The 17,343-nt window shown below is 33.6% G+C and overlaps 2 protein-coding genes across 3 annotated transcripts in view; one reads left to right on the top strand and one right to left on the bottom strand.

Annotated features, from left to right (window-relative positions):
* The window catches only part of LOC106075706 (uncharacterized), a 73,796-nt gene extending 61,393 nt beyond the window's left edge, over positions 1 to 12,403 (bottom strand). Inside the window, exon 1 of the mRNA XM_056013740.1 lies at positions 12,129 to 12,403. The gene's annotated coding sequence lies outside the window, so the exon portion shown is untranslated. The remainder of the gene's footprint in view (positions 1 to 12,128) is intronic.
* On the top strand, positions 8,395 to 16,984 carry LOC106076868 (GTPase IMAP family member 9-like). Of its 2 annotated transcripts, none has more exons than XM_056013748.1 (2): positions 8,395 to 8,504; positions 15,505 to 16,984. In XM_056013748.1, exon 2 carries the CDS (start codon positions 15,626 to 15,628, stop codon positions 16,892 to 16,894), a length of 1,269 nt encoding a protein of 422 aa, XP_055869723.1. In that variant the 5' UTR covers positions 8,395 to 8,504; positions 15,505 to 15,625; the 3' UTR covers positions 16,895 to 16,984. The 2 variants fall into 2 exon arrangements, with proteins under 2 accessions (XP_055869723.1, XP_055869722.1); XM_056013747.1 differs by lacking the exon at positions 8,395 to 8,504 and adding an exon at positions 8,511 to 8,721.
* The last annotated feature ends 359 nt before the right edge of the window (positions 16,985 to 17,343 follow it).

Here is a 17,343-nt window from a genome sequence, read left to right as displayed (position 1 = left end):
ATTAGTCATTGGTATCAACAAGAAAACAATCAGTATTCAGTGATTACCGATTAGTCAATTAATTATTGGTAGGTAATTATTTTGTTTGATACCAACCTTCAGTGTTCACAGATATAACAAAGATATGTAGTGTTTGGTTCCCATAGATAATTGTACACATTATCTCTTCTACATCCAGTCTCAGATCAAGTTGAAACTTTAAACTATTGTTGATTGTACCTAACAAAGCATGAATCAATAAAAAAAAAAGATCATCCATCAGTCAATTTATCATCGGTAATTAATTATTTTCTTTAATATCGCATAAGGGAAATAACTTTAACATTCTTTAAAGATACAGTTGTAAGTGTAGAGTTTTCCCCCCTTATTTTGTTTTCTTTTAATCATTTTGTTTGTTGTTTTATCGGATTAAAAAATAGGCAATACACTACTGCACTACACAGACAGTGTTATTCATGGTAGCTTAAAGTGTTAGTTGTTAGTGTGGAGTTCTTCCCCTTAGATACGCGTTATTTAATTAAATTATTTATTTTTTTTTAATTTTCATTTTGCTTGTTGGTATACTGACTACTGACTACACAGATAGTGCTTTTCATGGTGGCTTAAATGTGTTAGTAAGTGTGGAGTTCTTCCCCTTAGATACGCGTTATTTAATTAAATTATTTAATTTTTTTTAATTTTCATTTTGCTTGTTGGTATATTGAATACTGACTACACAGATAGCGCTATTCATGGTGGCTTAAATGTGTTCGTAAGTGTGGAGTTCTTCCCCTTAGATACGCGTTATTTAATTAAATTATTTTATTTTTAATTTTTATTTTGCTTGTTGGTATATTGACTACTGACTAAACAGATAGTGCTATTCATGGTGTCTTAAATGTGTTAGTGTGGAGTTCTTCCCATTTGATACGCTTTAAAAAAAATCATATTCTATATTTTCTATATATTGAAAACTGACTACACATCTAGTTTTTTATGGTGGCTTAAATGTAAACATTTAACCAGCCAAGTTACAACAATACTCTCAATAAGTAGGTCATAAATATTATCTGCTCAAGATATCTTGTATACCTACATGCTGATTATGCTTGTAACAGAATATAAATCTTTTTCGAAGTTATTTCTAAACACAGCCACGGGTATTTTACTGACGTAATCTAAAGTGATACTATTTATACATCGTACATTTTTTTATTGCCAGTTGAAGAGGTCCCTTGACGTCATTATGTAAAGCGTTTATTCGTCGCTACCATCTTTATAGACCACTTAGGCCTGCCCATCCAAACAGTATATCTTATCTTCTTATCTTATAGATTACAGACTTTACTTAAATATATAATACATATAAAATACTTTTAATAAAAGCCTATCTAAAAGGGAAGAACCATGAACTTTAAACTTTATCTATAGATAATGTTCGGCGCGCGGTGGCTGAGTCGTTAAGCGCTCGGCTTCCGAATCTGGGGTCCTGGGTTCGAATCTCGGTGAAGACTTGGATTTTGAATTTCTAATCTTTCGACTCAGGACCGGACACAACTGAATGAGACAACATATGTACCGGAAGCACAAAATTTGAACCAGTGAAATCTGCCAATGTGGAGTGTCACCAGAGAATGCCGAACACGTCCTCCAAAACTGCTCTCTTTACCAAGATGCCAGTATAAGACAATGGCCCCAAAACACCACCATAGAAAGAAAACTATATGGAGAGCTCCCTGATTTGGAAACCACTAGTCATCTGAGCACTCCAAAATAAAAATGAGAACGATGACGAAGAAGAATTTTAGGGCACCCCTGAGTCCATCCAACTCTAATGGGTACCTTACTTTAGTTGGAGAAAGTAAAGGCGGTTGGTCGTTGTGCTGGCCACATGACACCCTGCTCGTTAACCTTTGGCCATAGAAACAGATGACCTTAACATCATCTGCCCCATAGATCGCAAGGTCTGAAAGGGGAAACTACTTTTTTTGTTTTTTTTACTATAGATAATGTTTACGTTATTTCCCTTATTCGATATGAAACAAAAAAATAGTTACTAATAATTAATAGACTAATTGCGTATTATGTTGAATTGATTCGTGTTTACTTGGGCACGCTTAATAATTGTTTAAAGCAGCTATGCCCAAAGTACGGCCCGCGGGCCAGAACCGGCCCGCGATGTGGTTCCATCCGGCCCACCGAAACGTCGGCACAAAAAGTAGAAAATCCTCCCCTCTTAAAAGAAGTTGTAAATGTATCTTTACCTTCTTTAGGGCCCTCACTTTTTCTATCAATCATACCATGACCTTTAACGAGTGTGCGATTATGAGTTTATGAAATGGAACTCTGAATGTAGAATCTACCAGGAAAAGTGAATGGATCTTTTTTTTGTGGAACATGATAATAAGCAAACATATTTGTTTTGTAAAGAAAGTCTGGCTGTTTCAAAAAAAAACAAACATATACAGCGGCATTATAAAACAAATATGAAGGCCTTCTTGGTTTGAGCCGCGTCTAAGAGATTGGTTAAACTACGCCTACAGATTGGAGAACCGATGAGAATATTTACCGAAAAGAGACAAGAAAATAAGTAGGTGGTAAAAGTAGCTAAAATGTTGCTCACATTTTAAGTAGAGAAATGAAACCATTTTAATTTTTATGACGCGTAAAAAATGATAGACTTTAACTATCCCATTAATTAATGTAAGTACTAGAACCAATAGTTTCAAATACTTTCAGGTGAATTTTGATTTCATTTTTCGTACCTTTTTTGTTGATGTGGCCCGCGACAATCGTTTCGAAAGTTAAAATGGCCCGCAGGTCGACTAAGGTTGAGCATCACTGGTTTAAAGTATCAAATTGAGTTGAGAGAGGGAGAAATAGCGTGAACAATTATTTATTGAGATATCCCAACAAATTTAGCCGTATCTGTGAATTTTAAATAATTAATTTTTCTTGTTGGTATCAAACAAAATAATTATTAGTAATTAATTGACTAATTGGTTACTTTTTTATGATTCATGTATTGTCTATGTCAATGAATAATTGTGCAAAGTTTCAACTTGATCCGAGAATGGGTGTGGGAGAAATAAAGTGTACACACTTTTTTACCAGACAGACCTACAGAAAGATTTAACACACTCTCTCGCACATTCAACGAAGACTTAATCACTCAGTTCACAACACGTGCAACACTTCGCATTCATAACAAGGGGATATAACAATCATACCAAAATATCAAACTAAGATTCATTCTCGCCATACCTCCCCCTGACAGGCCAGGCAGACAGTGTGAGCTGATATTATCTTTATAAAAAGAAGACACTTTCGTCTAACGCATTTCATGTGTCAATCTAGTCATGCATGTTAAACCTAAATTCTGCTAAGTCGTTGGTTTTCCTAATTCAGGCAACCCATTTGATTCTCTAATGGCACTATGGAAAAAGAAGCACTTGTACGAATTTGTTCTAGTGTATGGAATAAGAAATATGCCACTAATCTTTGTGTCTTTATAAGTAATTCATAAGTTTTTTTTCTATTAATAAATAGCCAAGAAGTTAAACACAAAGAATAGTAAAAAAATAAAGATCCTTAATGTTTTCTGCCTTTCTTAATAAAATAGTGTTTGTAAAATGTTTAACATGTTTCGGATGTTCCTTCAGAGTTGAAAATAATCTACTTCCTGGTCCAAACCTCCCGCAGAACAACGGGGGGTGGCAGCGGGCAGGGTATGAACAGTCGAGACGAATGACTGTGTTACACAGGCAAGACTTAACGACAGACTGTAAAAATGTTATGTTATAAATACAAGAAGGATGCATACACCATAACACATTGAATTTTATGGGTTCTCAGATTTAATTTTTTAGGTCAGGGTTTTTATTGACATTGTGACAGTGTCGTTGTGAAAACAGTAGGTCTGTCTACATCCCTTCTTAAGCAGATATCTTTCATCACTTTCAACATGTCCATTTTTGAACTAAATTAATAGATGTTTGTATGTCTGTAAAATCTAATTTAACATAACATTGTACGAGTCCGTAAATAATAAGAACTAAAAATCATACAAACATAGACATTGATTATTAAAATAAAAAAAGAAAACAACTGTTAGAGCGAACTTAAGTTAAATTACATGAAATAGGTTCTGTAATTTAAAAGAAAAGCTATGCCTGAATGCAAAAGAAATGAAGCTGCATCGGTCAAGAGAAAGAAAAAGAAAGCTGCCCTGTCAGTGAGCCCTAGGACAGATGAATATAAATGCTCGAACTGTGGCAAACTCTGTCGATCCAGAATTGGCTTGATCAGTCAGTCCAGATTCTGCCCCCTCTCAAGACGTAACCAAAGCCAAAGACTCATCTGGGCGCATCCATTGTCTTACGAGACAGATAGCGTCATATAGAATTTAAAAGAAAAGCTATGCCTTGACAGCTGTGAATTAAAGGCAATGACTTTATAGGTTTTCATTGTCTTAAATAATGCATTTATCAGTTCTTTAGTTGAAGAGAATCCCTTGGCATATTATTCTAGATTGATATAGCTAGCATTCGACATTACGTAGGATTGGTGATACACTGCAAGGCTTTGTCTGCACACAATGTGGGAAAATATGCAGGTCGTAGCTGGGTTTGCGTAGTAGCCATGTGAAACATTACACTCTTCCTAAATCTTCGAAATCATAGAGATTGACATTAGAATAGATAGCTAGCATTGAATTCAATCTTTATAATAGTTATATGCTGGGACATTGACAAATATCGTTAAGAAATTAAGTTAAAGTTGTTCTAGTCAGAATGATACTGATGAGCTTTCAACTCTATGGCAGTCTATGCCTAGGACAAATAGCTTGCTGTTTTTCTTCAGTTGTCATACAGAGTGTTGGTTTAGTTAGGATGCAATGGTAGTAGGGTCTGTCTATGGTGAATTAGGAAGGGGCATTCAAAATGATGTACTTTATTGTTTCATAAGGGTGGGCGTAGGGCCGGCATTAAGTTATTGAAGGCCCTAGGTGAAGTTAATTGGGTGGCCTCAAAATGAATAGAAAAACAAAATTAAGACCGAAAAATATGCAATGAATTTAAAAACTTCTAAATCAACAAAAAAACTAAATTCATGTAACGCCAATAGGAAGAATGTGCTTCCTTGGACGATTCGTGATCACCAGAGTAGAAATAACGTTTCGACATTTCACCGAAAGGAAGAAACAGTGGTCTTCTAACATATGGAGTCTAACAAGTAAATATAAAGATTCGTGAATAAACCTTGAATCATAGTAGAGACTTACATGTAGGCTAGTAGATATTGACCCAAATAGTTCTGCTAAGTCTGCTAACTTTGTTATTTGATCCATGTTTCGCAATATCCCCCCCCCTCTTCGTGATGTTTATAGGCTAAGGTAACATTGACAGTGAGGTAGTTTACTGGTCTGTTTGGTTGTTCCATAGATGACCCAGCCTTTGATAGACTATCATCCTTCTTATTTCCAATGATACCAATGTGATAAGGGCTCAATTGAAATATAGCAGTTATATTACAATTTGAAATTTGAAAATGTATTATCATGGTTTATTTTGTAAACATCAGTCAATGCTTACAGAGTAGATTGTACGTCTGTAAATACATTAGTTTCTGATGGTGCATGTAAATAATAATAATAATTATCCCTTTTATATAGCGCTACTTTCATGCTTATATCAAGCTCAGAGCGCTTTGGTCCAATCTCATTTGCGACAAGTGGGGGCAGGGGGTATCTACGAGAAGGTTTTTCCGTGCTGCCTTCAGGCGCTGAGTAAACACAACTCTGCCCGAGTCGGGTGTCGTAGTCAAGACAAGCCAAGTTAGCGTACTTAGCCTCTAGACCACGCTTCCCACTTGTTTTCTTCTGTCTGTAATGTTATAGTGAAAGAACATAGACAATAAATGTTATAACACCAGTGTATGCATGCACGATTCATAACAATAACATAACAATAACTGCTATAACACCAGTGTATGCATGCATGATTCATAACAATAACATAACAATAACTGTTATAACAACAGTGTATGCATGCACGATTCATAACAATAACATAACAATAACTGCTATAACACCAGTGTATGCATGCACGATTCATAACAATAACATAACAATAAATGTCATAACACCAGTGTATGCATGCATGATTCATAACAATAACATAACAATAACTGTCATAACACCAGTGTATGCATGCATGATTCATAACAATAACATAACAATAACTGTCATAACACCAATGTATGCATGCATGATTCATAACAATAACATAGCAATAACTGTTATAACACCAGTGTATGCATGCATGATTCATAACAATAACATAACAATAACTGTCATAACACCAGTGTATGCATGCATGATTCATAACAATAACATAACAATAACTGTTATAACACCAGTGTATGCATGCACGATTCATAACAATAACATAACAATAACTGTTATAACACCAGTGTATGCATGCATGATTCATAACAATAACATAACAATAACTGTCATAACACCAATGTATGCATTCATGATTCATAAAAATAACATAACAATAACTGTTATAACACCAGTGTATGCATGCATGATTCATAACAATAACATAACAATAACTGCTATAACAACAGTGTATGCATGCATGATTCATAACAATAACATAACAATAAATGTTATAACACCAGTGTATGCATGCATGATTCATAACAATAACATAACAATAACTGTTATAACACCAGTGTATGCATGCATGATTCATAACAATAACATAACAATAAAAGTTATAACAACAGTGTATGCATGCATGATTCATAACAATAGCATAACAATAAATGTTATAACACCAGTGTATGCATGCATGATTCATAACAATAGCATAACAATAAAAGTTATAACACCAATGTATGCATGCATGATTCATAACAATAGCATAACAATAAATGTTATAACAACAGTGTATGCATGCATGATTCATAACAATAGCATAACAATAAATGTTATAACAACAGTGTATGCATGCATGATTCATAACAATAGCATAACAATAAAAGTTATAACAACAGTGTATGCATGCATGATTCATAACAATAGCATAACAATAAATGTTATAACAACAGTGTATGCATGCATGATTCATAACAATAGCATAACAATAAATGTTATAACACCAGTGTATGCATGCATGATTCATAACAATAGCATAACAATAAAAGTTATAACACCAATGTATGCATGCATGATTCATAACAATAACATAACAATAACTGTCATAACACCAGTGTATGCATGCATGATTCATAACAATAACATAACAATAACTGTCATAACACCAATGTATGAATGCATGATTCATAAGAATAACATAGCAATAACTGTTATAACACCAGTGTATGCATGCATGATTCATAACAATAACATAACAATAACTGTCATAACACCAGTGTATGCATGCATGATTCATAACAATAACATAACAATAACTGTTATAACACCAGTGTATGCATGCACGATTCATAACAATAACATAACAATAACTGTTATAACACCAGTGTATGCATGCATGATTTATAACAATAACATAACAATAACTGTCATAACACCAATGTATGCATTCATGATTCATAACAATAACATAACAATAACTGTTATAACACCAGTGTATGCATGCATGATTCATAACAATAACATAACAATAACTGCTATAACAACAGTGTATGCATGCATGATTCATAACAATAACATAACAATAAATGTTATAACACCAGTGTATGCATGCATGATTCATAACAATAACATAACAATAACTGTTATAACACCAGTGTATGCATGCATGATTCATAACAATAACATAACAATAAAAGTTATAACAACAGTGTATGCATGCATGATTCATAACAATAGCATAACAATAAATGTTATAACACCAGTGTATGCATGCATGATTCATAACAATAGCATAATAATAAAAGTTATAACACCAATGTATGCATGCATGATTCATAACAATAGCATAACAATAAATGTTATAACAACAGTGTATGCATGCATGATTCATAACAATAGCATAACAATAAATGTTATAACAACAGTGTATGCATGCATGATTCATAACAATAGCATAACAATAAAAGTTATAACAACAGTGTATGCATGCATGATTCATAACAATAGCATAACAATAAATGTTATAACAACAGTGTATGCATGCATGATTCATAACAATAGCATAACAATAAATGTTATAACACCAGTGTATGCATGCATGATTCATAACAATAGCATAACAATAAAAGTTATAACACCAATGTATGCATGCACGATTCATAACAATAACATAACAATAAATGTTATAACACCAGTATACGAATGCAAAGATCAGTTTAAACCTAAATACAATTCTAATGTAGATCTCTACACTGGCCTATAAACTATACTGACATTAAGCATTTGACTACAGCTGTATCTCAAACCGAGGACAAGGACGTGGCCCTAACTAAACTATCACCCATACACACGGAAGGTATGCACATCACTTAAACATTTATTGTGGCCTATTGTGTTCGTCTCTTGGGGACTCTCTTTCTTCACTACCAACAGTTTAAAGTTATAAACTTAGCCTAAGTGCATAGACTTCGTATGAACAAAAAAAAAAAGGATTTTTAACGTAGGCTATTCATAATCAATCATAATTAGTCACATATAACCTCGAAGAGACGATGGAGTATGTCCAGTAACTGGTATGTATTTTTTTTTTACTCAAAGTAAGACAAAAATGTAATTATAACTGAGTCTTAAAATTATATAAAAGAATATTACTCTCCAGCTGTAAATCTTGTGATACATCTTATGATACGAGAGTAATATTTATTATTTCCAACTATCATAAAAGTGTACGAATAGTAATACTTGAATTTATATGGACTATTGCCTTACGTAAAAATAAATTCGCTTCAATATTCACACTCTCTGTACAGAGAAAAGAAATATTAATACCTATGTTGTATCAAACAATATAGTGTTACTTTCTTTCCAGGGCCGGTCTTTGGTAAAGGCAAACTAGGCAGCCGCTTAGGGCCTCCGATTGAATGGGGCTTCGCATAGTACTCTAAACATTTTTTTTAACGAAGAAATACCTTGACTTGTGCCCAGCATTATTGTGGCAGTATTGTTGAAGTATTGTTGAAGTACTGTTGAAGTATTGTTGAAGTATTGTTGGAGTATTGTTGAAGTACTGTTGAAGTATTGTTGGAATATTGTTGAAGTACTGTTGAAGTATTGTTGAAGTATTGTTGAAGTATTGTTGGAGTATTGTTGAAGTATTGTTGAAGTATTGTTGAAGTATTGTTGAAGTATTGTTGAAGTACTGTTGAAGTATTATTGGAATATTGTTGAAGTATTGTTGAAGTATTGTTGAAGTATTGTTGGAGTATTGTTGAAGTATTGTTGAAGTATTGTTGGAGTATTGTTGAAGTATTGTTGGAGTATTGTTGAAGTATTGTTGAAGTATTGTTGGAGTATTGTTGAAGTATTGTTGAAGTATTGTTGAAGTATTGTTGGAGTATTGTTGAAGTATTGTTGAAGTATTGTTGAAGTACTGTTGAAGTATTGTTGAAGTACTGTTGAAGTATTGTTGGAATATTGTTGAAGTATTGTTGAAGTATTGTTGAAGTATTGTTGAAGTATTGTTGAAGTATTGTTGGAGTATTGTTGAAGTATTGTTGAAGTATTGTTGAAGTATTGTTGAAGTATTGTTGAAGTATTGTTGGAGTATTGTTGGAGTATTGTTGAAGTATTGTTGAAGTATTGTTGAAGTATTGTTGAAGTATTGTTGAAGTATTGTTGAAGTACTGTTGAAGTATTGTTGGAATATTGTTGAAGTATTGTTGAAGTATTGTTGAAGTATTGTTGAAGTATTGTTGAAGTATTGTTGAAGTATTAAATAATTATTGTTGGAGTATTGTTGAAGTATTGTTGAAGTATTGTTGAAGTATTGTTGGAGTATTGTTGGAGTATTGTTGAAGTACTGTTGAAGTATTGTTGGAGTATTGTTGAAGTATTGTTGAAGTATTGTTGGAGTATTGTTGAAGTATTGTTGAAGTATTGTTGAAGTATTGTTGGAGTATTGTTGAAGTATTGTTGAAGTATTGTTGGAGTATTGTTGAAGTATTGTTGAAGTATTGTTGGAGTATTGTTGAAGTATTGTTGAAGTATTGTTGAAGTACTGTTGAAGTATTGTTGAAGTACTGTTGAAGTATTGTTGGAATATTGTTGAAGTATTGTTGAAGTATTGTTGAAGTATTGTTGAAGTATTGTTGAAGTATTGTTGAAGTATTGTTGGAGTATTGTTGAAGTATTGTTGAAGTATTGTTGAAGTATTGTTGAAGTATTGTTGAAGTATTGTTGAAGTATTGTTGGAGTATTGTTGAAGTATTGTTGAAGTATTGTTGGAGTATTGTTGAAGTATTGTTGGAGTATTGTTGAAGTATTGTTGAAGTATTGTTGAAGTATTGTTGAAGTATTGTTGAAGTACTGTTGAAGTATTGTTGGAATATTGTTGAAGTATTGTTGAAGTATTGTTGAAGTATTGTTGAAGTATTGTTGAAGTATTGTTGAAGTATTGTTGAAGTATTGTTGGAGTATTGTTGAAGTATTGTTGAAGTATTGTTGAAGTATTGTTGGAGTATTGTTGGAGTATTGTTGAAGTACTGTTGAAGTATTGTTGGAGTATTGTTGAAGTATTGTTGAAGTATTGTTGAAGTATTGTTGGAGTATTGTTGAAGTATTGTTGAAGTACTGTTGAAGTATTGTTGGAATATTGTTGAAGTATTGTTGAAGTATTTTTGAAGTATTGTTGAAGTATTGTTGAAGTATTGTTGAAGTATTGTTGGAGTATTGTTGAAGTATTGTTGAAGTATTGTTGAAGTATTGTTGAAGTATTGTTGAAGTATTGTTGGAGTATTGTTGAAGTATTGTTGAAGTATTGTTGGAGTATTGTTGGAGTATTGTTGAAGTATTGTTGAAGTATTGTTGGAGTATTGTTGAAGTATTGTTGAAGTATTGTTGAAGTATTGTTGGAGTATTGTTGAAGTATTGTTGAAGTATTGTTGGAGTATTGTTGAAGTATTGTTGAAGTATTGTTGGAGTATTGTTGAAGTATTGTTGAAGTATTGTTGAAGTACTGTTGAAGTATTGTTGAAGTATTGTTGGAGTATTGTTGAAGTATTGTTGAAGTATTGTTGGAGTATTGTTGAAGTATTGTTGAAGTATTGTTGAAGTATTGTTGAAATATTGTACTGTTGAAGTACTGTTAAAGTACAGTTGAAGTATTGTTGAAGTATTGTTGAAGTATTGTTGAAGTATTTTTGAAGTATTGTTGAAGTACAGTTGAAGTACTGTAGGTTTTAAATAAATTACGTTTTTTTTTGGTCGCTGTTTATTTTTATTTTTCTAATTCCTTTGGGGCCAAAATCACTTCGCCTAGGGCCTCCAATGATCTAAGGGCCGACCCTTGTCTTTCACACTATTGAAACAAATAATAACGTTCGATTTCTAGCCTTTAAACAACTACTGTTTAAATGTTGTCCTAAATTATAATTAGTTAATTAGGTAATTATAATAATTTATATTTATAATTAATAATTAGATAAATTATAGTTAGTTTACGTTATTTTGCAGTAATAAGTAATATTTAATATAAACTTTGGGCCTTTAGGTTTTTAAAATAACAGAACTATTTAAATCTAATATACACATTTTTTTAGGCTTCCATATCTACCGAAGAGCTTTTTAATTGTGTTTAGACGTTGAAGATGTTGCTATATATTACTCAAGGGGAGGGATGGTCTAGTGGACGTTGTGCTGGCCACATAACCCTACAGTTAACCGTAGGCTCTAAAAAAAATTATCTACATCTTTCGAGCTATGGACAGCAAGGTCCGAAATGTGATCTATATGTCAGGGGTTGTTTTAAAGCCTTGGCTTGTCTGCCCCTGCTCCTGATTGTTATTTTATTACAAAGAGCAAGCAAGGTGAATGAATGAATGCTTTGACACAAGGAGCAATGGTTAGTGAGTAATGTATTGTTAAGTTATTAGGTCCCCGCGAAAACAAAACAAAAAAACAAAACAAAAAAACAAAAACTTACCGATTCTGCGGTCGCCACCAACACTCTGATTGCAGTCTTCCTCTCACTGAAGTTTAATCCAGCTGTAAAAAAAAGTCAATAATCCCAGTGAAAGAAATACTCCAAATGAAACACACATACGCTGAACCACAAACAAACAAAAAGTACTGAATCTCTCAATCGAGAAAGGAAAAATACGAATGTGTCTCTCCTAACACACTGGCTCGGGTCATTTACGCCCTTTCAGAATACACCAAAATCAAGCCGGTCAGCACGTGAAACAAAAATGTATGTCAAGGGGACAGGGAACGGATGTACAACAATATGCATACTTAACAAAGCTATAAAGATTTATTAATTATTTTTTTAAATATACAGAAAGCAATGTTTTCTGGGGCATACATTATATTTAAAGACAGAAAGAGCCTAATACAATAATATTCCAAGTAGGCCTACACTACCTATAATCACCACGACTCAACGCAATACATAAATAAGCGTACTGTCCACGAATTCACAACCCAGAAAGGTAACTCGATTTACAAAAGACATATATGGTACAATGTCAATTATCTGTATAAATTGAGATCGGAGTCTCTCGGATAATTGATCATCCGGATAACGGAATGCAGATTATCATCAACTATCCATTTCACCAACGATACAAAGAGAATTCACATGAAGGTATCGCTCCGTGCGTAAACATACAATTTAAGTAAAATGTACAGACTCGCCAAGCGTTATACGTAGTAGGCTGCCTTTATACAAAAAATTCGCTGATCTTTCGCTGCACCTGTAAAACTAACAAGCAATAAAAAATAGAATAATTAAAAAAAAAGCTTATCTAATGGAAAGAACCCCTTATTTATGAAACTTATTTGAAAATTACAGTGTTTAGCTCCCTCTCTGTTATAGCAAACAACATTAATTAAATAGTTGACTTGATAGTTAATTAAATAGTTGACTTGAAAATTAATTAAATAGTTGACTTGATAACTAGCAAGTTTGCATTTGCTGCAAAGACTAATGATAACAGAAGTCGCTTTAAACAAGAATGGAGACAGGACCGTCTGCAGAAAAGAAGTGTTGGTGAAAAAAGAAAATGTTTTAAGTGTTTCAAAACGGAACATTTAGCAGCCCAATGTAGAAACAAAAGCTCGCTAAGACGAAATGAGACTATGGGCTCAAGCAGAAGTCAGGAGCTTAAAACCAGCAACAAGGGAAGACCGACTGGACATCCATACAATGCGTCAGTTTGCATAGACTATCAACATGGTGAACAACTCCCTCGTGAATCTGATCAGATCCAGATGGCCGGAGCTGTAACTTGTGACGCTGGGAAATTAAAAATGTATCCTGGATTCGTTGGGAAGAAATCTATTTGGGTCTTGAGAGGCACAGGAGCAACCACAATCGGAGTGAAGAGAATACATGTGCACCCTCACCAGTTGACGGGTAAGAAAGTCCAATGTAGGACATATTTGGAGGCTCGTCTATCTAGTTACTTGACTTAGTCTTGGAAGACATTAGGCAGAACTGCGAATCGCCATTGTGAAAAGGTCAAGGACCAAGAAGGCCGTGAAGTCGTGAAGTGTGTGCGCTCACGTGTAACGGCGGGAAAAAAAACCAAAGTAAGTCAATCAGCCGAGACGAAACTAGGTCAAACACAAAGTAATTTGTATTGTTTATATTTGATGCTACACGCATAAACAAGGATGGCAGACAAATTATCACAGATAATAGCCGCTGGAAAAGAGATGGGATTGTCAGAGGTTGATCAGAGAGAGACCAGCGTGTGTGATATGCAGTAAAGCTGATTAAAAGTTTATGTGTTTGATCTAGTGGTTTCATTGTTTTATTTCGTTAACTAGAACTGAACCAGGGACACCTAGACGTAGCGAGACCTAAGGTAGATTCTATCGAGATATACATATAATAGGAAAGCTGTGACAGTTGTACATCATTAATTAATTTGTTAATTTTTGGACTGATTCCTGTATTTTATCGACAATGAATAATTATGCACAATTTTTAATTTATCCGGTGGGAGAAAGAGCGTGTCAAAACGTAATAGGGGATTAAATCCATCCATATATATATATACATATATATATATATATATATATATATATATATATATATATATATATATATATATATATATATATATATATATATATATATAAAGGCGGATCTTTAAAATAAGGTGGCAAGATAAGATAACCAATGAGGAAGTGCTACAAAGAGCAGGGTGCCAGGACATCCGCTCTGTTATCAGCAGCAGACGCCTTGGCTGGCTTGGCCACGTTCGTAGAATGCCAGTAGGTCGACTTCCACAGGACATCCTGTATGGCGATCTAATAGAAGGCAGGAGAGCCGCTGGTCGCCCACTTTTACGTTATACGGATGTATGCAAACGCGACATGAAGCTCTTCAAAATCGAAACTGGCAACTGGGAAGAGGTGGCACTGGATAGATCCACATGGAGAGAGGGCATAAAGGAAGGGTCACGGATTGCAGATGTCATACACAACAGAAGCAGAAAGAAGGGTGAAAATGCAACGGCGCCTGGTGATCACATATGCCCAACCTGTGATCGCAGCTGTGTATCAAGGATTGGCCTCCCTAGTCAACAAGAAGTTGCAAAGGGAAAAGATCGTCTCTCGAGACGTAAAATGCCACAGATATATATATATATATATATATATATAGATAGATAGATAGATAGATAGATAGATAGATAGATAGATAGATAGATAGATATAAGATCTATATATATATATATATATATATATAGATAGATATATATATATAGATATATATAGATATAAACATACATACTAGACATATATTACCCGCGACCCGCGGGTCCTAATTTGCGTATCACTTTCGATAGAGTCACTGAGAGTGCCCTGTAAACAATTAAACGAAATAATAATTTTAAAAGGAAAGCGAATGCAGAATGCGTGAATGTAAAAATAATATGAATGAAGCTATCAAAATAGCTAATCGACTTATATCCATTTTTTCAAATAAAAACATTCGCTTATAGGCCTACATATATTTGATTAAAATTTGAAATGAATAGACTTTATTTTGTATGTTCATCTGCTAAAGTATAAAGTAGATCTTCAGTTAGACATAGATCTAGAGTTAGATATTGGCTCTGTGCATGAGTGACCTTTTTTTTTTGTTAGATGTACGCGATTAATGAATGAGATTAATGAATGAGACTATTAGAATATATCTCAACACGGCTTTGCAGCTTTAGCGAACGAATGTATGAAAAATGCTTTAGAAAAACAAATTTGAATGTTAATTTGATTAAAATATGAAATGAATGGAGTATGATTAGTATGTCATGATCTCAAATTCTTTTTCTTTTTATTTTCTTCAGACAATCACAATGAATCAATCACCATGAATCAATCACAATGAATCAATCACACTGAATCAATCACAATGAATCAATCACCATGAATCAATCACAATGAATCAATCACAATGAATCAATCACAATGAATCAACTCAACTTTCTTTTAATTGGCACCAGTGGAAATGGGATCAGTTCCCTAGGGAACACACTACTAGGCCAGAAATATTTCAAGACTTCAAATAACTTGCTGTCTACTGACTGCATAGCTGTCAAAGGAGTCTCCCATCGGGAGGACTGTATCATCACAGTGGTGGATATACCAGGCATCGATACAGACAATAAAAACATAGATGCTCTGAAAAGTTTCAAAGCATTGATCCAAGAAGCATTGAGACTTTGTGAAGATGGTTTCACTGCGATTGTCTTTGTACTGCAATTCTGTAGTAGATATACAAGACAAGAACAAGAGACCCTCAAATTGATCAAGGCGACATTAGGGGAAGGCGTCATAGCTAAAAGTACTATTTGTGTTTTTACTCACGGAGACTTGTACAAACATGAAACTGAAAGTTTTGAAACATGGTGTCGGAGTCAGAAAGGAAACATTCAAAACTTCTTAACAGAATGTAACTACAGGTGTCTTTTATTTGACAACAAAACGAAAGATGATTTGGATCAACAGAAGCAGCTTCAAAAACTTCTAGATCTCACCGATCAAACTGATCGATATTCATTGAATCAATTTTTGTCTGCAGAAAAAGAAAGAAAATCACTTGAGAATGAAATCTCATCACCTATTCTAGCGCAAGAAGCTTCAATGTTTGTTAGCGACATGCAAACAAAATTAAAATCTCTTGAAGATGAATGGACTGGAAGTAACAAAGATAAACTGGACTTACTGTCTAAATACCAAGAAGAGCTTCAGACTTATGAGAGCAGCTTTTCAAACAAACACTTCAAGCCTGGAAAATATTTAAATCCATTTGACTCAATCAACTTGCTTAAACAAAATATTCAGACCAAATTAAAACTTGTAGAGTCCGAAATATTATTGGAAAATTTAAATGAATCTAAAAATAATCGAAGCATTCATGATAATCCAGCTAATGCATCTACTACTCCAGAGGTAAAGTCTTCACTAGAAATGTCAGAGAGTGGCTATTATAACCCAACTAAGACATCTAACACTTTTAAGAAAACGTCTTCACTAGAGACGTCAGAGAGTTGCTATGATAACCCAACTAAGACATGTACCACTCTAGAGAAAAAGTCTTCACTAGAGACGTCAGAGAGTTGCCATTTTAAGATAAAGAAAAGACAATGTTTTATTTGTATTTCATATTGTAATAAGAATTCTGACTCATTAGATCTTGTCAAAACAGAGAAGGGTATAATATGTACGAAATTGTAATTATTCTTCACGAAAATTAGTTTCAACTAATGAAGACTACGAATCTAAGGACCAAATCAAAACTTAGACCTGATTAAACAGAAGCAGTAATGTGGCTTTGTGTTTGTTAGGGGCAGAATGTGAGAGAATGAGATAGAATCTTTGTGAGATAGAGTGAAAGAAGGAGATAGGGAAAGAGAGAGAGAGAAATAGAGGTAGGAAGAATACAAGAGGAAAGAACTCCTCCATCTTATGTTGTTATTACCTTTCGATAGTCATCCTCTGCTTGTACACAATTTGTTTTATAAGACGCGCTGAATTCGGTAGCTTCAGGAATTTAAGAAACTGTACAAAGGCAATAAAAAAATTTCAACTATAGTAAAAAAAAAAAAAATTACGTTGATTGTTTATTTTATGCTATAAAATGTGTCCATTGTGGTTCGATGATGACCACTTTTTTCATCCATGGG

This window comes from Biomphalaria glabrata, chromosome 16, assembly GCF_947242115.1.
Source record: "Biomphalaria glabrata chromosome 16, xgBioGlab47.1, whole genome shotgun sequence".
Classification (NCBI taxonomy): Eukaryota; Metazoa; Mollusca; class Gastropoda; family Planorbidae; genus Biomphalaria; species Biomphalaria glabrata.
This window is presented reverse-complemented; position numbering and strand designations above follow the sequence as displayed.